The 22,599-nt window shown below is 36.7% G+C and overlaps 2 protein-coding genes across 2 annotated transcripts in view; both read left to right on the top strand.

The window, feature by feature from the left end:
• The window catches only part of ZnT49B (solute carrier family 30 member 9), a 57,181-nt gene extending 54,883 nt beyond the window's left edge, over window positions 1–2,298 (top strand). The window contains exon 13 of the mRNA XM_083134178.1: window positions 1,553–2,298. Coding sequence (XP_082990304.1) covers window positions 1,553–1,597 — 45 coding nt within the window. The 3' untranslated portion in view covers window positions 1,598–2,298. The remainder of the gene's footprint in view (window positions 1–1,552) is intronic.
• A 17,839-nt stretch (window positions 2,299–20,137) lies between these two features.
• Window positions 20,138–21,420, top strand: LOC145996961 (RNA-binding protein 8A-like). Its single transcript, XM_083133552.1, has 2 exons — window positions 20,138–20,651; window positions 21,196–21,420. The coding sequence occupies exons 1-2, from the start codon at window positions 20,181–20,183 to the stop codon at window positions 21,280–21,282; spliced, it is 558 nt and encodes a 185-aa protein (XP_082989678.1). The 5' UTR covers window positions 20,138–20,180; the 3' UTR covers window positions 21,283–21,420.
• The last annotated feature ends 1,179 nt before the right edge of the window (window positions 21,421–22,599 follow it).

Below are 22,599 nucleotides of genomic sequence, written 5' to 3' on the forward strand. Positions count from 1 at the left end.
TAAAAAAGTTCGTGCTAACTGGGGACTCAAATTTTATTGTTGCAATATAGTTTTTTCTACACATTAGCCATTTACAATACGTATTATGTATGTCATCACAGAAAACAGTACTACAGTTATAAAATTTTAAAAAAATATCATTTTCTGGTGAAAATTTCCTGTATATTGCGCTGTCGCAGACGGGAACGCCAACTGTACTCATAGCTTCCGTAAAACTAGGGGTCAATTCAGATTTTGCAGCAAAACGATCTAAAGTGTCCAAGATGGTTAACACTTCCGGGCAGGTGGGCGGAATGATATTGTCCTCCTCACTTCGTACTTAGCACTGCAAATGCAGCAGCATTAAGAATTTTTTCATGATCTTTAAGTATTGTAGATAATGTAGATTTGGCAATTCCATACTGTTCAGCAATTGTTGTTTTGTTCAATGCACCACAGTCTACTTCCTCTAGGATTTTCAATTTTGTTTGCAGATCTATGCTTGTCTGCTTCCTCTTGGCCATGACTCCCGTCTTACTGCTTGCAACTTGATGTTACTCGTACTGGCTATGTTTTAAAGAATAGAAAAACACATCTGAACACACAACTGAATTTGTTGGTTTTAAATACGTATAAGCTCATTGTTGACGCGATGATCGTGATTGTCGAGCAATTGCACCCAAGTTTTAATCTTGATATTACTCGTACTGGCTATGTTTTAAAGAATAGAAAAACACATTTGAACACATTGTTCATCTGAATCTGTTGGTTACAATACTGTATAAGTTGATTGTTGACAAGATGATAGAGATTGTTGAACGATTTCTTACATACCTAGCAGAGGAACGACAGAGTAACAACAGAAAGATATTATGAAAACCTTTGAAAGTTCGTGATAAATGAGATCTAATGACCAACGGACTAAATAACAGTTTGTAATTCGTGGTAACCGAAATTCGCGTTAATCAATAAAACTTTCTCTAAGATATAATACATCCCTGCCGGGACCAACATTTTGTTCATGTTAACCGAGTGTTCGTCTTAAGCGAGTTTGTGTTAACGAGGTTTTACTGTATTTATTTTATTTCCACACAACCTTTACCAAGTAGTTACATGTCTTGGATAAGTTTGGTCGCAGCTTTCTCTTTACCCATGCCTTTGATCTTGTCAATCATCTGCTTCCCAGGAAGGTGGGAGTTTGTTTAGTAATTCTCCGAAAAACTTCTTCCAATCTGCCACAAGGAAGGTTGAACGAACTTTTGAAAAGGACAAATGCTGCCCTTGCCCTTGGTTCTAGTGACCCAAGAATAATGGTGTCAGAAGGTATCAGTGGGTACATTTCAACTGATACAGATATCAGTGGTATCGGCTCAGCACTATTATTTATGTGTTTTAAACAATTATAATTCAGACCTAAGAAGTAATTTTGCTTATGGATAATATTCATCCAGCACACATCCTGGCAGAGAGCATGCATCCTGCAAGTTAATTTTGTCATAGTTTTTAAATATTATTAAATAAAACTTGAAAAATTCGTGAATTATTCACTAACACTAATGCTCTTTCATTTCAGGAACTTCATCCTGAAATCCGGCACTGTGATCTTGAGATTCTGTAATAGAAATGTTTAAAAAGCTTGTTTATTAATCGTGTAAGTTGTAAATATTATGTAATATTTGTAAATAGGTATTTATTTTGTACTGTACATTTAATAAGCCTGAGCCAGCCTTGATTGAGGCATGGTGATATTTTAAGCACACAAGACGTATGGATCAAAGGATTTTCTATTGGTTTTGAATGAGACAATTCTGCGTGCGAGGTGTTTGTGCGAATGGCCTTGTGAAGAATGATCAGATATTTGAATAATGATCTAAGTTTTTGCATACTACTCTTTTGTGATTGGCAGCAGTAAACCATTTTTTTTCAACTAAGCATATGATTTTTATAGATAATATAAACTGAGATATGTGTAAAGTCACATAATTGACTGTTAATTTTATTTTATATGAAAAGCACAACATTTTTTAATTTTGCAAGATACATCCTGTCTAGTATCTACTTGTCGGTTCTAAAATGAAGTATATAGAGATGGGCATAAGCAAAAAAAAAACATTGTTGATAGACTCCACGGAATGGAAATTGAATAAAGATCTATGTTATCATTCCTAGAACTTGTTAATCTAATGTTCTTCTGTAACTGCCATAAAAGGTGTTTGTTAAATGTTACTATCCGATCTCAGTTTGATCATAAAATAAAATTATACACTACACAGTGACAATGGCTTTCATTTTTTCAAAATTATTTTGCAGATATACTAAAGATGGGAAAAACTGACTATCTCTAATATCCAGTATATTAGGGAATAACACGTTATCTATACAGTTTACAATGGAAGTAGTAATCAAGGGGTTTCAAGGTTGGATTGCAAAACGAGGCACATTGCATATTGCTTTTTATCATACTGAAACTCTATGTGCAGTCACGATTAGCCTATCTAAGCATAAAGTGTACTTAAAAAACAAACTGTATTGAAAAAAATGAATGCTGTCTGTCCCTTATGGACCCAATTCTCATATGGAACCAACGTAATTGATAATTCTCTGGATGTTAGTGGCAATGGTTCTAAATTAGCATGTAATATTAATTGTACATTATCCGCTATCTAGTTCTTTTAAAATGGTCCATGCCATGGTGGTTTCACCAATTCCTTCCTTCTGTACCAAAGTGGTTAGTGACTTTATTTTGCAAATTCGTAAATTTCACTTTTTTCCCTGTAAAAAAATAGAACAGCCAAAATGCTTTTATGTGCATGCGACTCCCCATGCCTTATGCGCATCATTGTTATACTCATGACCAACGGCATGCTAGGAGCAGCAAAGTGAAAGCCACATGTTTCGGTCAAAATGATGAACATGGCATGGTTGGTGTGTGCCAGTTTGTCATTATGACGGACATAGCAGAGAATGTGTTAACTAAGGGGTTATCTACCAGAACGAAGGGTCTTCGCGTGGACACCATAGTTGTAGCACAACTTCCAGTTTGTAGGCTCACATGATGCCGCCAAAAGGAGTTAAGATTGTGTCTTGTAGGAAAGGAACGAATGGGTGTGTAGCAATAGGATGTAAACAGCGAGCAGGGCTAAACAATCTCTCTTGATCCATTTCCTCGATCTAGGATGACAAAATTATTGCATTCAAGCTGTTATGCGTGAATATTGGAAGCCCATTGACAGCAGTAGACTCCGCAGTAATCACAACAGATGTGCATCAAAGTTCGGGACAGAAGAAATTCAGTACCAATCCCAACTTCGGAAAACTTTAATTAATAGTGTTTTAAAGTGGTTTATTCCTACATATTTTTTGTACTATAAGTGTCCGAAATTTATTGAAATTAGCAGTTTTTATTCCAGAAATGCAAAATCAATCATCACCTGAGGGTGAAATTGTGTAGATTGTTAAAATTTTTCAGTGTTTAATATTTTCTGTTCCAACCAAAACATTTGTGTCCCGTGCCTCCCTAGTAATGACTTCATTAAAGGTAAAAGTGAAATCATTCAAATATCGATTTTTTCATTCTGTTTTAGTGATATGAGCAAAAATATATTTTCATTTCAAGAGATGCTCAGTCTGTATCCATGGTAACACTGTTAAGCCTTGTTTCCATGTTAATAAAACATTAAAATGCTGACCAAGGCAACCTTTTATAGTATAAAAATATACATAAAAACGTAACATTTCCACTATTTAACAGGGTCTTCTTCATTTTAATATTTTATCATGTTTTTGTGTGTGATGATGTGTAGCGGCAAAATGAATGTATCACTTCAATGTGAAGAGATGGAATGACTGTGTTGCAATATGCAGGTATTAAACACCAGAACAATGTCTAGATTAGGGTGTGTACTGTAGGCTGTGGAAAAGCTAATATGTAAGTCACCAGTGACGGTGCTGGGGAAAGTGACTAGGGGGGCGACAAAATATTGTAGGGGGCAGTCACATTAAAACACACTAAAACACTACATATAATTATATATATATATATATATATATATATATATATATATATATATATATATACAAATGTATAATAATAATCATACTTATTACGAGGTGTATTCGGAAAGTAAGTACCGAAAGGGTGTAAGAAATAAAGTAAGATAGTTTTGTACCTTTTTTTATTTGCATTGCATTCTACAGACCTTAAACTACTTTTCTACATAGTTTCCACCATCTTTCAAGCATTTGTCATAGCTTGGAACTAGTTTTTGTATCCCATCATCATAGAATGTTCCCGCCTGCGATGAAAGCCATCCATGCACTCCTGCTTCGACGTCATCATCCTCTTCGAAACGCTGACCACAATTTTCGATTCCAGACGATCTGTCATAATTTCGTAGAGTACTGTTTTCTTGAAATTTGTGGAAAAGCGACGATATTGTGAAGTGTCTCTTTTCACGAATTTCCATGTGGACCACATGCACTAAATCCTCGATCACAACAGATGGTCGATCGCTCCTTGGCTCATCGTGAACTGTCTCACGACCTTCTTTAAACATAAAAAATAAAGCACTGTCACAGTTGATGGTGGATGTCAACCGGTTTCACGTTTCTTGCATTGAGAAAACGAATCACAGACTGGACTTCACAGTCGGCGGGCCGATTGATTTTCTTGAACATTTCAAACCTTCAGAAAACTACGAAGAAAAAGCATGACCTGCTCCCATGACTGCCTGTGGCTTACTAACGGATGAAGGATGTCAGCGAGAACTCACATGGTCGCGACTGCAGTTCTACATCGGCAATATTTGCAAATGGTACTTACTTGACAAATACGCCTTGTATTATATTCACGTATGGTGTTTTGTGTTTGTCCTTGATTCAGAGTGGATGTTTAATGCCTAGTTTAGATCCATATGATTCGTTTTAATAAAGGCATTAATTATTTTTTTATTCATAAGTTGCGTTATCTCTAATGGTCTATTTGAGTGTTGGAAGACAGGTAGAAAATGGTCTAAAATAGTTTCCCCATTTATAATTTCATAATTCATAGTCTTTCTTGAGATGAAACTATTGATATAAATATTAAAATTATAGTTATAAGATATTAATGTAAATGACAAAAAAAAAATGTTTTGAAGAGTTTAATTTTCTTGCAAAATAAACATGGTGTTGGAAGATTTTTTTTTTTTTTAAGTATTAGAAACAACGAAAGTCACTTAGTGAAGTGCAATTCTCCTGTAGGAGAATTCTGCTACTTCTTCTTTGGAGAACACATTGCCCACCTTCGGTACGCCCAAGACTTAACATCATCATCTCAATATCAAGGACAGCCAAGTGAGGTCGAGCAAGTCTTTTCAAAGGTTTCAAACAAGAAGAGGTTCTTTCACATGCTGCATTGGAAACTGGGATTGTTACAGAGAATTCAGCTAGAGCATGAACCTTGTGAAATGCCAATTTATATATTTACTAGGATATCAAAGAAATCCATTAGGACTACTTTCGTTCCATCTTTGTAATGCTGAAGAGTTTTGGGCAAAATCTGCATTTCACCTTTCAAGGAAATCATATCATAGGATTAAAAATCTGAAAAAGGTTACAGTTATCTCATAGTTCAAGGAATATTCTTACCCTGGTGCACCTCTCACTCTACCACTCGAAAGTATGTTTGTGCTACACAATTACAGGCATCTATGGAGATCTTGGAAATAAGTTCTTTGATTTGGATATCTGCAAGGAGTGAACCTGCATCTAATGATTTTTTGATTTGGATATCTGCAAGGAGTGAACCTGCATCTAATGATTGAGGAACGGGAAATCCTAAAAAGTGCTCTTTTACTTGTACGCAATACAAATATCTGTCCTGTTCCTTTCTCACACTGTCTTTTGTTTCATCTGACGTCAGTGTGAATACTTTCGACTCTTCCTTACATTCAGTGAACCATCTTTGAAAGTCCCTTGAACCTGTTGATCGATAAAAAATTGCACATGGCTTGTGACAGTCATCAAGATAAACATATGCCTCGTCCAATGTAACAAGGAACTTCCATTTTTCACCTGACAGGTGCCGCTCATAAAGCTTTCGACAGTTGGTGCGACGTTCCTGGATGTATTTTGGTAAGAGCTTATGAACACGCCCCTTGCGTCACTTTTCCAAACCCAAATCGTGGTCAATGATGGTGTGCACTCTTCAGTGATGTTTGTAACCGGTTTGCGATACTTCTCTGTGTGGCTGGATTCTCCCTGGTGACCAGCGCCCTGACATCCCAAATTGTAGCTGGTGTGCGGCTAGTGGCAGGCCAGGAGTTGGCCTGTTTCTACCCCACAGGAATCATCCCACGCCTCATCTTACGTGCCCCTTTCAACATCTGTGATATGCCATTTCTGGACAGAGTGAATCCACGCTCCTTGCACAGTTTTATAATGGCACTATAACTGTCGTTTACGTCGGAAAGTGCAGTTATGTAACCCTCCCAATATGCACTGATTTTCAGCGGCATTCTTCCCGATACGCAATGACCACACCTGTCACGCACAATCAACGGTCTAACGTGCCCACACAACTGGCAGCTTCGTTCTCTTCACACTTGGTGCTGAAAAAGGTGTGCAATTTCGTCACCATAGATCGGAAACAACCTCTGTACATTTAACGCTTTTTTCGAGTAATTAAAACTGGTTAGAACTTAGGTTAATAGCGATGATTACATAACATAAATGAATGAGAAATCACCTATGCCCAGGTCGGTGCTGGAATCTTGAACAAAAGTCACAGACACATATATGTATACTAAAACAAAATTAATTTTTGTAATAGTCATGTTGGTATTATAAGCAGGACAAGTGATATCATGCAGAATACATCACTTAGAAAAGGTGAAAATCGTCATACTCTTCGAAATGAAGTCTCTTATTACACGATATTTCATTTATGCCAGTTGGAGGGGGAAGGAGCATGGCCGTATTTAGAGGGGGGGTTTCTAGGGTTCAAACCCCCCCGAAACTTCTGACATGTTGGATTAATGGATGTTCAGAAACCAAAATCTGTAACAAATTTTCAATTTTTTTCTCGAAGCATCACAAAAATACAAAGAGACAATGTTGAAACGATCGAGCTAGAATTTTCATACATTTGGAATTCTGAAAGTTGAGTGAAACAGGATTTATTCTCGGAATTGCAGCCCACCGGCGACCCCTGCATTATCACTTCTGCTGTCATCTTTCCAGTGTTGTTCCTGCGTCACAAGGAATATACACTGAAGATTCCTTTATGATTGTCCCAAAATTCCCTTTCCAGCTTTTAAATTCCTCGTCCGATAAAGTCGAAAATAAACCCCCCTTGATAGGAGTTCAAACCTAGTACCTCCAGTTTCGTAGCGCATTACGTTCGCTATTGAGGTTACAATCCATGCACCAGGCTAAGCTTTTAAAGAGAATAACTGGTTCCACACTTTTCAAAATTCCAAAAAATTAATTTTAAAGTCAAACAACAAAAACTTTATGACTAAAATTTCCATCTAACTTTTTAAAGTTTTTTCTTGAAGGTATCTAAAGTTTAATGACGAAGTAAAATAATTGTGCATTTCAGTACACATTGTATGAAACGTAAAAAAAACAAAAAGAAACTTATGCTGGATATTCACTCATCTGCTGGATTGAGTAAGCCCCCTCAAGGATATAACAATAATATAATAATAATTATTATTAGTATTATTATTATGGAATAAAATTGTTTTATTATTATGAAATTTTAATTATTATTGTACAATTATTATTATTATTTCTATTATTCAAATTTCTGGCGACGCCCTGGGAACAATTATGAATGAACCCCCCTGAAAATTTTTCCTGCCTACGGCCATGGGAAGGAGGGACAAAGTGCCCCCCCTCCCCCGGCGTCGTCACTGTAAGTTGCTACTCACTAGAGTCATCATTGGACGGCAACTGTAAGTTACAAGAGTAAGTAACAGACTTTTGCGGTTAGTCCGCGGCAGACGTAAAACATATAAACTTCACAAAATTAGATGTAAAGTTCAAATCACAAACCCTGAGACCTTCTGTAAACAAAACCACCTGCATGCAGAAAGCATTGCAAACTCATAGAAGTAAAATAATCCACACGAAAATGCAGCGTTGTTACAGGATTCATTACGTAAGGTAAAACAATGGCCAATTTGTAGTATGGGATACGCTGCCGCAAATGACGTCTCACTTTAAACCCAATGCTCTTTCTTTTTTTACTTATTGCTTCACCTTTATGGTTAACTCTTTGCACCAGTAATCATTTCCCATAAATTTGGCTTCTTTCTTGCATGTGAATTGAATATATTTTACTTGCACTTTTTTAGACAAAATGATATAACATGGTAATATATATTTCTAAGGATGATATAGATAGGAGTGTATTTGAAATTTGTTTGTAGATTTTATGTAAATTGTATCTTATGTAAGTAAAATATATAATGGGCATAAACAGCCATATGCATTGCTGTAAGTCCAATAAATATATTGATGATGATGATCAAAACAAGACAAAGAAATTTCGTAAATTTATTGCAGTTTGAAACTTTGACAAGCATCCTAATAACGATTTTTGTTCTGCCAAATATAGTGCACTTTGTAAAATAACTTGGTGACATGGCAAGGCAAGATAAGTGTGAACATTTTGTAGTAATATGCATTGTAACTTTCAATGAGCTTAGAGATTTGTGTACATAATGATATTTTATAACATTGGTTATTTTCTAAAAATAATCATGTGAACAGCAAGGAAGTAGTGCAACTTAGTAATATTGCCTGACTTATCCTTAGGAAAATAACATTGCGAGTTCTATGCGTGCGGGAAGGTCTCGGTGTTCTCCGAGCTTGTTTTCAAAACAACCAGCAAGGACAACCTTTGAAAAGGGGTGAGAAACAGATTCTACTCAATATTTATGTAACGTTCTGTCAGTGGTATCCTGAGAAACCAGTAAATGAAGTGGTTAAGTTGGTATCCCAGTGCAGTGGTGTGTCAGTGTCTGCAGTTTTAAGGGTTATGAAAGAGAGAATGACCGGGAGAGTAACAATGTATGCGGCTGCATATTCGTCTGATGTTTTGAGAGCGGGTTCTCACATTCAGAGGCTCTTATATAAAATGAACAGGTGCGACGAACTATGAGTGTAACAGCAGATGATTGCGGTCATGAATCAGCTGACGCGGAGTGATACAACGAATCGGTGAGACCGTTTGTTTACAGAAGGTCTCAGGGTTCGTGATTTACACTTTAGAATATTACATTTCGTGTTTATATTGAAACAAAAAAATCTTATTGCTCGTCTTTAACATCGGGAAAAAAGTTTTTATTTCATGTTATGTATAATAAGTACCCGACACGACAATGTATTCAATTTATCTGAAGCCAAAAACTGTAAATGGGTTTCCGAAATATCGGTCCTCACGCCAGCTTCTGTGACATCACAGGACTGGTCCAGTATAATCAACATTTAACACAGCACATAGTAAAAGCGTTAGTTTTCTGACCTAATCGTCCTTTTTCTTATTAATTCAGAATGTTGACTTCATCTCCAAGAACATTTGAAAGTACGTAATTAACATTGATAAACGTTAAACCCAATCTTGCATAATCTACCTTTATTTTTCAAATTAGTTAAAACTGTAGCAAACATTTGAATCTTACTCTAAATACCAAAAAAATACTCAGCGTTCATATACAGTATATTAAATTGCTATGTAATAAGAACTTACGTGTTCGATTTCCGTATTTAAGATAATTTTTGAAAATTTAACGTACAGGAGGATTAGGAACGAGATAGATGGGAATTTCATATTAAATAAGCTTGCAAACTTTGAAAACTCAATTCTCGTTTGTAACGTGCAGAAATTTTTAATTTTACGAGAAACATGGTCAATATTTGGCTGCACAAGTTACCTTGGTCATTGGTTGGAGTTTTTTAAAAACATTTTTCTTATTAAAAATTTTGCATACACACATGTTCAGGCAAAGAGTGAAAGTGTACAAATATGGAACGAACTTGCCTAGTTTACTCTAACCTACTCGAAACCCTGGATTCTACAAATTTAAATGACCTAACCCACTAATTAAAGACTATGAATAGGGATTTACGATCTCACAGAAAATGAAACTTGTTGAGAATATTAATTAAAGCAACTTATTCGAATAAATCCAAAGCAAAAAACAAGAGAATTCAGTAGACCTTATGTGCTGTACAACCAGGAGAATATTGTGATTGTTTATTCTAAAATTCCTTTAATATTCCTTATCAGTAGGCTGACCTCAGCGGAGGTCTCATCAGATTATTTGTTACTACCAAGGATAATATATAATAATAGATAATCCTTGGCTACTACGACCAAGATTCCTTATCGGTAGACAAGCCAGGTAATGGTAAAAATCAAAGGCAATACCTGAATCAAGTTGTTTTTCGTATAAGGCATAAGTTTTAAGAATATCAGCCACTGTTTCTTTAATTCCTAACAAACGATGATTTACTTCTAAACTTACACAGTAAGTACTGGACTGAATCGAGCAAATCCCATACTACCCAAACCCAATAGTGTTCGGAAACATGCCAGGAACAGCAAAAAGTTGAATGTGTGGTGTGCACTGACGAAAGACAGAACAGTTTTGACAGTTTTTCTTCATCGAGCAAACACTAACCGGGAACTATTATTTGGACATGCTTGATCAATTTTCTGTTCCTCAGCTCCTTCCGCTGCAGCCATGTGATCTTCAGGCAGGATAGTGCACCACTGCACTGGAGTTTGGATGTTTGTGAGTTTCTGGACAGAACGTTCCCACAGCAATGGATAGAACGTGATGAACCAATCTCTGGACGTAACTCCCTCTGGATTTCTTCTTGTGAGGTTATGTAAAACACGGTCTACAGTTCACCTGCATGTGACCTTTGTATCTCTGCAGGAGAATTGAAAATACCATCAACTCCATCACCCCCTGACATGCTAGTGCGCACATTAGTCGAGATCAAGTATCGGCTAAACATTTTAAGGATTACGACTGGAGCCACGTAGAAGTGAACTAAATTTTTAAAGAAAGTATGAGTTGCTTTACATAGTGTCACAAACATCAAGGCTCTATGTCGAAGAGTTTCTTCAGAATAGTAATTTAAAATCAGGGATGTTTCATGTGGACACCCGGTACATTATCCAAATGTTAAGGATATGAAGATCTGATCAAAGAAGGAAAAAGGTCCAAAGAGGGATTCATATCAAAATAATTCGGTAGACAATTTTCACTAGTTTTGTATTGTGAATTACAATAAAGATGTGTTTTTCTTTCAAATAATCCAATTTAACACTATAAATTCAACGTGCAGTTATTCTCATAAAATGTTATGTAGTTTTCTGCAAGACTTAGCCTATATTTCTTATTTTTCAAAACTAGATTTATTGATTTATTATTAAAGTTTACACTATTTGGAACATTTCGAAAACCGGATGGTGATAGGGGACATCGTTCCCGAGATATTTCAAATCATAAAGTATCCAATATGGCGCATTATTTTCAAGATGGCAGCCGTCGGATCGTAGATGTCGATTAGCTACTCGACTGAAAATATCTTTAATGATGGAAAAATTAATCCTACCAAGTCTCTTGCTCTTAATCGGCCTGTGATAAAGATTTTTGGCACTATCCTCCATCTTGGGACATATTTTATGGCGTATTTTTCATTCAAATGCATTAAGTCTTATATTGTTGTAAAGGTTATGAAATGGGCTACCACTTTTATTTGAAACAATTTCCTGTCATTTAATTTACTCAAAAGTTACAAGGCAAAACTTCAAAAAGTGCTAGAAAAATTACGTATTTTAAGTATTTTTTCTTCTAAATTATAGTAAAACCCAGTGACGTGCGGTGACGTCGACACTTGGGGTAGCAGTCGGTGGCGTGCTCAAGGGGGGGGGGTTGGTGTGGATCACACCCCTCCTCCCTTTAGGGCCAGTATTCCTACAAAAAAGAAGAATGTCAATAACAGGAAAAGATTGCAAAATTATGAATGAGTACTAGAAAAAAGTACACGTAACCCCACCCACATTCGAAAATAAAAAAACTATTTGATTTGACTCTAAGCCAGAGATCCTGGGTTCGAATCTCGCCTTGGCCATGGGTATTCTTTGTGTGTGTCCCTTCATCAATTTTGTCGTACCAAAAGTGGCGGAAAAGCGAAGTAAAATAAACCAAATTGAGCAATTAATCAATGATTTGATTTCATTTTTGTTACTTAGCGTCGCTTTTTTGTCACATTTGCGAAGATGATACGATGAAATTGATAAAGGGACGAGCACAGGGAACGTCCATGCCCGGGTCGGGGTTCGAACCCGGAACTCCTGGTGTCGTAGCGCGCTGTGATAACCACTCTTCCACGCTTGGTTGATTTGGTGACAAGTAACAAACCACAACACACTTTTTTTGTAGTTTCTTCAATGATATTCATTTGACTTTTTGAGTTCTGAGATACATTTTTCATTCCAATTTATTTCATTATTCACTGCAACACATAGGACAAGAATGCGCACTCATCACGGGTTCGAATCTTGGCCTGGATTGTTCATATGAGGTCCCTTCACCAATTTCATCATATCACTCAATCCTCATTTTCGCGATAACCAAATGTGGCAGAAAAGCGAAGTAAAATAAACCAAACCAACAACAATATGAACACGCGTTCTCTTGCCCAAATAAATACATCCGTATTTATGACTGTTAGAGACCAAGAGTAGTATATTTAAATAAAACACTACTAAAACGACAGTCAGAGAGAGCCTGAGCACATATTTGTAATTTAATCATTATATATTCCATATTTGAAAAAGAAAAAAGAAAGAAAGCATAACATTATTGTCTGCACATAACACGTTCCCATTTCATAAATAATCAAACTACATCCCATATTATACATACGCACATATTGTACAACGTGTAAAAGGTTGTGTAAATACAGAGAACATAAGTACTGCAGAAAATTTTACCCTGTGTTCTTTATAGGATTTACAAAAAAATATGAGAAACAAATCCCCTATCTGTCCTATAGGAGATAGACTGGGGGACCTGAAAGCCTGGGCTTTCAACCATCGCAGCGGGGGGCGTGGGGGCAAGGGAAGTAGAGGTAGAAATCTTCCTTTTCCTTGGGCCGGCCGTTTCTACCTGGAAACTGGCCTGGCTGAAGAAGAGCGAGCTAGGGTATCCAGCCAGCTTTACCCGCGGAGAACACCGATGACGAGAAGAGCGTGGAAAAAAAGGTGTTACATACGAGCTGTGGTGGCTTTAACAAGACAATAAATATTGTGATTTGAATATAATTCGAGATGTGAGATTGATTGATCTATCTCTGCTAGACTAGCTACTCCTCAGTGCACGTCACTGGTAAAACCACTGATATTAGCGAAAAATTCAAATGAATCTTTTTCGTAGGCCATCTAATGAGGATCAAGACAAAACATTTTCTATTTACGACTATTGGTTTAGGTCATTAACTGTAAAGTCCGCCATATTGGACGCCATCTTGAATTACTCAAATGGGCTGTTCATTGCCAAACTTTTCCGCTAGAGGCACCACCCCTGTTGTGTCCCTAAAGAATTTCGTTCTCATCTGGTTGCCCTAAGCTTTACATTGGAGCGCGATTGGATGGCTATTCCTTAGCATTTTTCTTGACATTTATGCCATGACCAAAATGCTACCGTGTAAAGCGAAAAATCTTATGGCATTTTAGATGCCATGACAGTCTGTGATATTATATAGTTTTGCCCTGGTGTATGAAAGTTTGTGATCAGTGTTACAGTACAGTAAAGTGAAGTGAAATATTGCGATATCCTTACGACCAAAACTACTGCCTTCCCTGATAAACGCGAATATGTGCGCATTCCGAATCTAACTTTCATTTGTTTCAGTATGAAGCATTCCGAATTTCACCGAATTTGACGTCATTTTTGGTGCACCAGTCTGATACACGCTGGTGAAATCTGGAAAGCGCGGTAAGTGTCGCTTATAGGTAGAGTGACCAGACATCCTGATTTTCGCAGGATAGTCCTTTTTTTGAGGGTCATGTCCTGCGGGCTGCGATGCTACTCCAAAGAATCAAATATGTCCTGTTTTTCAACAGCGTCCTGCAAAATGTCCTACAAAACATCCAAACGAATTGTTTACCTCTTCGAAACTGTTGGTGCCCTTTAAATTATTAGTATTGTTAGTTTGCAAAGATTTTATCATATAGGAAGGTAACAAGTGGCGCTGTTGTCGTTTTACTACCAACTGACATTCTACTAGTAGGTAGACTACTTTATTCTTAGTTTTGGACTTTTAACCACTATGTTATTTTTAAAATTACCAACGTTTCGGAGGCTGGTTCTGCCTCCGTCTTCAGGGTAGTGTGTGATCTACTAAATCACATTGCAATCCCTGGATAAATGTTGTGTTTGGGGATGGTGTCTATATAGAGAATAAATTGTTGCTTTGTAGGATTTTTCTCGGTGGCCAATGCTCCACCTCGTCTGTCTTTTACAAGGACCTCTTGTTCATGAAGTTGGTAATTTTAAAAATAACACAGTGGTTAAAAGTCCAAAACTAAGAATGAATAAATCACCATTGATCAGCTACAAAGAAGAATAGGAACTTTATGTTTGTTGGTTACAACGGCACAATAATACAAGCAGTTGCTGGTCACCTATATGGAAAAAGTCGACTTCATGTCGCGCGTTTGTGGGTTGTTAATGCATGCGGTTGCAGGTTGAGATTTTAAAAGGGGGTGAAGGTTCCAGAAGTTACAGTTGAGAGGGGCGAATTTCGGCCAGGTACTTCACCTCGCCGAGAATCAATTCTAACCTGCACTTCCACATTTTTATGTAAACAGTACGTATACCTACTGTAAACAGGACTAAGCTGATTTCTATGTTCATAGACGTAACTTGGGGCCGAAAATTTACAAGATAATGATACTTTGTTAACCTGCTGGAATCTGAGGAGCAAAGTAACGAGTATTTTTTATGATTTTGCAAATGAAGTTATTTTTCAAACAAGTCCTGGGTGATAATTTTATGTGCTTGAAAACTTTTTGATTCTGACCCGCCCCCCCCTAAGTTACGCCTATGTCCATGTTCTAGAGATTGGAGCATTGCCTTATCGGAATAGAAAATCCAGGGCTGGAATAGATGATTATTATTGTCCACGGTAAACTGAACGTTAGATAAGGAGGATAAGGAATAAGCAAGCAAAACTAAAGAAACTATTCTCACAAGGGGTCTCAGGTTCGATCTCTGTTTGAGGCATATTGTACAGTGGTTCTGATTCAAATTTACACTGTAGGTAAAATTCCGATCACTCTATAATAAGCGTCAGTGGACTTTAATCAAACTTTAAAATACGTATATTCTAAGCCTGATAAACATTGTGATAAAAAGGAGAACATTAGAATTTAAAAAATGTTAGGAATGAATAATAATGTATCCAAAAAGCTGGCACTTGGGAGGGGCAATCGTCCCTCTTACCCTCCCCGTGCATCCGCGCCTGGTTGTAGCCTCGTGCCTCCACAAGCAAAGGGGCCTTCCCCAGCTGAAAAAATTGTTTGAAAAGGCCTCACAGAATGGAAAAGTGGCTGTCCGAAATGTACGTACAAAGAGCATACTTGAAGTATAGTCTTGACGGAAGTGACGTCACCTAGTGCAGTTCGAAAGCGCCAAGTATGCGAGCAATCGAGACCAGTGATGCCAACCGTAGAGACATGTCCCTCCCTACGCATAGGGACTTTTCACTATATTTTGCCCGCGTAGGGACAGATATGAGGGAAAACGTAGGGACTTTTTTCAATGTTCGAAAATAACATTTTATTGTGCAAAGGTGCTCCATCAAAATTTTGGAACATATTATCGGTTACCAAGAACTTTGAAGTCAAGTTCTTTTTGGAAAGCATTTCCACTATCGCGAAAATAGTGCTAACATTACAATATTCTAACGAGGAAACTGAAAGAATATTTTCAATGTTAAGTGATACGAAAACAAAAAAGAGAAATAAAATGGGACCAGAATTGTTAAATTCTTTGCTAGTGATAAATTCTTAGGCACGTGAAGAAGACTGCAGGAAATACAGCATCATCAACCAACATCTATCTCTTCACAGCAGCAGCATGTATGAATTCAAATAACATAATCAACAATAAACGACTCAACGTTATTCATAAATTGTGGAATCATCGAGCAGAAAGATTTGGTAAGTAAATGTGTATATTTTATTTTCTGTTTTGCATGCACATGAGGTGTTGTTTTTTCAGTCGCTTTACTTGGCATATCGACATTTGGTCACTTGTAGGAACATTTTGACTACGTCTGTAGGGACATTGCCGAAAAGTGGTTGGCAACACTGATCGAGACCATAGCGCGGAGCACATATCGTTGCAGGCTTGATCACGTGACTCCTGCACACTCTGCTCATTTGCTTGAAATCGTGGAGGTAGAAAGCCAGCAACACAGGTTAAATATACGTTATGTGCCAGCAAGTTGTTGGTTATAGTTCTTCTAATGTGTGGAAATGTATGGAATAAGAACATTTTAAAATGCTATGTGATTTATATAGTGAGAAACAAGTGTTTAAAAACGCGGTGAAAACAACATGTCCTCTGTTGTATCTACTGATCGTATTTGGCGCTGCAGTTGAAGTGCAATTCGAAAGTTTCAACTCCAAGGCTTCAAGACCGAATTGCGAGACCATTCTCGGGAGGATGCTCGCTTGTACGGTCTTGCACCTTACGGACACGGCTTGAAATGTGGTGCGCGCGTGTGTGAGAGTTCCGGGAGGGGTGGGTCGAACCGATACGACGACCCCCCTTGGAAATGAGCATCGTTCGTTTCATGTTACAAAAAGCAGAAAGCTTGATATTTATAAAAGGTTAATGACATAAATAAAGTTTAGTTAGTAGTCGAACAGAATAGCAGGAATAAATAGTTTCACAGTTTTCCAAAAAAATCAAAAATGAGATTTTTATTTGGGAGGTCACCATGGCGCAAACTCATTGTACTATATTATCACATAATAAAGTAAATTATTCAATATTTAAAATTATAAAATTTGATATACAGGCTGTCCGGGCTAGAGGTATACAAAAATACACATATATTTTAGCATCTGGAAAGTTTATTAACATTCTTGCCCTGGTTATGTACAGTGGGATCCATAAGTATTGCCGTGCAAATTGTCCATGACTATTTTCATTAATTTTTCTCTTACAACGTGTGCGTTTTTAAGCGATGTTTTTTATGTATGCTGGTGCAGAAGTTGTCAACAGCTTGTTTTGAGTTTTCTTTTAATTCTTGAAGCTCTTATTGGGTCAAATAAAGTACACGAACATGATGATGGACAATTTGCACGGCAATACTAATGGATCTCACTGTACAAAGTAACTCAGAAGATTTTTATGTACGTTGGTACACCTCAATGTTAGCACAATTTGTAGCTCGACACATATCCAAACGGAAAGTCAAGCTCGTGCCAAGTGTTGACCAGCATTTGAGGCGTTATTAGCGCAACGATACGCTGTCTCCAATCACCAAAATCGTGAACTTTCCATTGTGCACAACATCTTTAATGAAGCCCCATGCAAAAATGTCTAATGGTGGCAAATCTGGGAATCCCGGTGGCCAGGCAGTTTCTGCGCATGTGTGACCGTCCAAGTGGACTACCGAAATCTTGGATCGATGGTCAATCGACTGAGCTTCACTACGAGACAATACAAAGAGTAGTTTTCGCATTATAAGCAGTTATTTTTGTATACATCTAGCCCAGACACCCTGTATATATACACATTACATACACACACACACACATACACACACACATAAAGGAATTAATTTCTTGGCTGGTTACCACCAGCTCTACGTCGCCAGGGGCTTCGGGTTCGAATCCCGGCCTGGGAGTACCCCTTCATCAATTTCATCATATCACACTCACCCTCATGTTCGCGAATAGCCAAAACTGGCCGAAAAGCGAAGTAAAATGAACCATATCAATCAATCATTTGTTACTTTTATACACAGTATATCAGGTATTTATAAAATAGCATAGCCCTACCAATTCCTTTACCAAGTGGTTAAAAATGTCAATGAATTACAAAATTGTCGCAATAGTTTTATTATGTCTAAGTTTTGTTTAGATTTTGCTCTAGGAAGCGAAATAAACATTTTTGAAAATCTGGACCGTTTTAGAAGAAAGTTAGCTAAACGTATGTAAGTCTCTTAACCACATGTAATTTTTCTGTTATTTTTTTTGTTGTATTATGTTATTATTTTTTTTATGTCCTTATGTTCTATAAAATCGTTCCAATGTAAAATGGCTAACGCTGTATTTGGAATCTTCTATTAAATAAATAATAAATAAATTAGATTTTGGACTTATATTTGTCTTACATTTTTGTTTCACTAGATATTATTCTGAATATTTTTTATTGAAAGAATATTTGAAGTCAAAATTAATTGCTATTCTTTGTTGTTTAACAAAAACTCTACCTCTTGGAAAATTTTGGTAGATGGGATTATTTAGCACAAGATTGTTGCTGAGGGATATACACTCTGTTTGTCCCCCAAGATTTTGCACCCTGGAGATCACACAATATAAACTTTATGACTAAAATGTGCTGCCTATCTTTTAGAGCCTTTTCTTTAAGGAGGGGTGTAAAAATTAAACTCTAAGGAATGTAAAAAATAATGGAAAACAGTTCTGTTGGGCTTATGTCGTGGATGAAGTAGAAAGACGTCTCCCGAAGGATAAAATAATAATAATAATAATATACATTTGGAATAAATATGTTTATATGTATTAGTTTCTAATAGTTGATTTTGTATAATAATAATTATCATTATTATAATAGTTTTTGTTATTATTTTTATTCTAGGTTTATCAACAGTCTGATCCCCTTTACAAAATTTTTCAGCGACGTTCATGCTGATCACATCCATCCATTTTTTTGGGGTGGTTAGCATAAACTGTGTTTTGTACTGGACAGATTGTCACATAGGCTACTTGGAATTATAATTAAATATATCATACACTTGCCACATGTAGCTGATAGCATGATACTCACGCGAACTGTGAGAATTCACGAAAAGAAAAATAATTACAAAATAGATTTACAAACAATATTTACACAAAACTTCGATTTTACTCTCTCTTGAGTGGGACTGCATTTTGTTTTCATCAAGTAATAAGCGAAAAAATAAGCGTTCCATCTGAAAAGTTGATTATACTACAAATATGTGAACATAGGCGTAACTTGGCGGGGGCAAGAGCCACAGGCCCAATAAAATTTCAAGATATATAAAATTTACAAGCTAGGAGTACTATAATTCTTAGCCTTATGGAAACTGAGATTCATGCTGCGCCCTTCACCTTTCCCAAGGCTTCAAGTTACGCTGCTGAATGTGAGCCAAGAAATGTATTCTCTCAGTGACTTAATTAATTTCATATATTTAAGTCGTGAAATATTCCAGTCGGTTATTAGCTTATTGCAACGTTGAATCACTTGTGTTGTGTGATAGAGGATAAAAATCCTCATAAGCTTTAAGCTTTCGCCATAACGTTTAATTACCATAGTCAAATTTGGTATAAATACATTTAGGCATAGTATATACCTATTTTTAAAAATGATGCTTACCGATAAAAGCGAACATTAGAACGATTTTCTCGCCGATTTGTGTGCATCCAAAAGCCGACACATAAACGTTCCATGTTTAACTCACAAGACATCCATTTGCAACACTGAATGCATGAATATGACTAGCGAGAAAATATACGCTAGCTTATGGAATTGCTATGTTTTCTCCTCTCGTGACATGGAAGAACTAGTCGCAAAAAGTGGGAACAGCATAGCAATACAAATAGGCTTTTCCACTCGAATGAGTGGAAATTAAAAAGGAAGAACAAAAAATTTTGGATACGAAACTGGAACCTAATATAATATGCACAAAAATTGAGTCTGATGTTTTCATATTTTCCTGAAATTTGGTTATTTTATCGAATTTTCCTTTTCCCTAAATCAGTCCGATTTCCCTTTAGACTGCAACACTGCATCCGGAAGTGGCGCTGGTGTCGCTTTACTACCAACTGACATTCTAGGTACTTTATGTTCGTTGGTTACAGCGGCACAATACAAGCAGTTGATGTGTCTAAGAAGTGCGTAAAATAAGTCATGAAAATGGCTGACGTTCTTGATCTTTACAATGCAGAGGATTTTGAAGCTGACGTTGAAAGTGACAGGGGCCTAGCAAGAGTGAAGAAAAGGGCCAAGAGGAAGAAGGGCCGTGGATTTAACTCCTACGCTTCATCCAGGGAAGATGATTTTTCGTGTTCAGAAACCTCGTCTGTAACACAAACAGAAGATCCAAACCCACAAAGGTCAGTTGAAGGATGGATACTTTTTGTTAGCAGTATACACGAGGAAGCACAAGAAGATGACCTTCACGAAACGTTTTCGGAATTTGGTGACATCAAAAACATACATCTGAATTTGGATCGTCGAACCGGTTTCCTGAAAGGATATGCTCTGGTGGAATTTGAAACCTTCAAAGAAGCTTCGAGAGCCAAGGAAGAATTGGACGGATCAGAAATCTTGGGCCAAAAAATAACCGTGGAATGGTGCTTCGTCAAGGAACCGAAGAAGGTACGAAAAATAGGAAGTCGACATGTTCTTTTTTAAGTTCTGCATAGAACCAAAAGTACTCTTACATGCTACAATCTGTTTCGCTTTATGCAGTTTGAGTAACATTTCTATACGTTCTTTTCTTAGTTGCAAGTTATGTGTTTTAATTTGTGCATCGTAGTGTTTATTTCATGTTAAAAAAACAAATTTAGCAGTGCTGCTTCTCTATGCATTTTTATCGAAGTGTAACAAGAAATGTGTTCCGAACATCGATTGTTGTAAAGAGGTAAGCATATTCAACTGTGAACTGCAGAAGTTGTGAACAATGTGTTTAAAGAATGAAAGGGAAACAATGCAGCACGATATTTCCTTTGATTTCAGGCAGTTACATAATGTTTTTACATGCACAAAAAAGCCGTGCAGTTCAACACCGTTACAATTTAGCATAGCATTATCTTTCGCGAAAAGAAGTTTGACATTAATCATTGCTTTAGCTTGAACAGTGATATTTTCTTGTAAGAGTTGTGTTGTTGATGTTGATTTCAATTCTCTTTCTTTTGCGCAGTTACAAGGTACAATGAATGAATGGAAAAAAATGAAACAAACGGCAAAAAAACAACATTCTATGAAAGCTTCGACTTGTGAATTATAATGAGAGCTACAGTGAAAACATTCGTGTCTTCAGGAAAATAATATTTTCAGATAGCTATCAGTTACATTTGTAACAAGTTTGTGTTTTTGGTACGATTTTGATCTGATGATTTGAATAAAACGCAAAGAATTTAAGGCACTTCCTTCAGTTTTACTGCCGTTTGAAAAAAAAGTATATATTAATCGCCAGTGTTTTATGTACAAGATGTGAAGGCTTTTGTTGTCCATATTTAGTGTCTCTCTGTATGACCAATTTTAATTGACCGTTCTACTTTATTGAAGCCAGACGCTTTTTGATTAGGGTGGACCATACGTCCGTTTTGACCGGGACAGTCCCGGTCGTCCTGTCGATATTTTAAATAACCTCAATTTGTCCCGTTTTATAAAAGTCAAGAAATTAGCTTGAAAACTAAATGTAAATTTGAGACATTTCGAAAAAAGTCGATGGAATTTTTAAACTAGTGTCATGGCAACAGCAAGTACTTCATAAGAATTTGTTATTTAGCGTCGATTTTCCGTCACTTTTGGATAATTGCGCTTAACAATGAAAATGCTACATTGTCGTTGAGAAGATTAAGTTAGCTCGCGCCGCGGTTTTTATTATTTTACGTGGCTTCCGTTATTTCTAGAGCAGTGAATAAGCATGGCCAAGAAGTGTTCGCGTAGTTTCAATGCGAGCCTACACCAAGAATTCGAATTCCTGGGTCTCGACACAAAGTCAAAAGACAATTCCTAATAAATTCGTGAATGCTAATATTTTCTAGAAAATAAGGTTTGTTTGTTGGATAAATGGGTACAGATTTTTGGTAAGTTGGAAGTGGACTACATAAAGTGTGACGTACTTCTGAAATCGGTATAAATAATGTTAGGCTTGCCTATCCACTCCCGTTGAACGTGTTTGTTCAACCCTGAACAATATGTGGACATTAAAATCTTGCTTACATGTCTCAACAATGAAGTCTATCTTGTTGGTACCAGTAATCTTTACCGAGAGTTGGGGAGGGGGGTATAAATAGTTCTGGCATTCTTCAACATCAGCATAGGCCTAACATCAAAGGTTTATCAGGACACGAGAGAGAGAGAAATACTGTGTCATACTGAGCTTATAATTATCTTTTTAATAACGGGAGATCATATTCTACTTTTTGTTTATAATGTATGAATACTTTAGCAAATAATAATAATAATTTTATGATTGCCAATTTTTCAAGAGGGGTAAACTTACTTCCTTGAGACGTCCCGTTTTTGAGTCAAAATATTATGGTCACCTTATTTGATTCGTCAGTCAGAATTTAAAACTTGATTCTTGCCTATAGGC

Source organism: Lepisma saccharinum, chromosome 13 (assembly GCF_977018435.1).
Source record: "Lepisma saccharinum chromosome 13, izLepSacc3.1, whole genome shotgun sequence".
Taxonomy (NCBI): Eukaryota; Metazoa; Arthropoda; class Insecta; order Zygentoma; family Lepismatidae; genus Lepisma; species Lepisma saccharinum.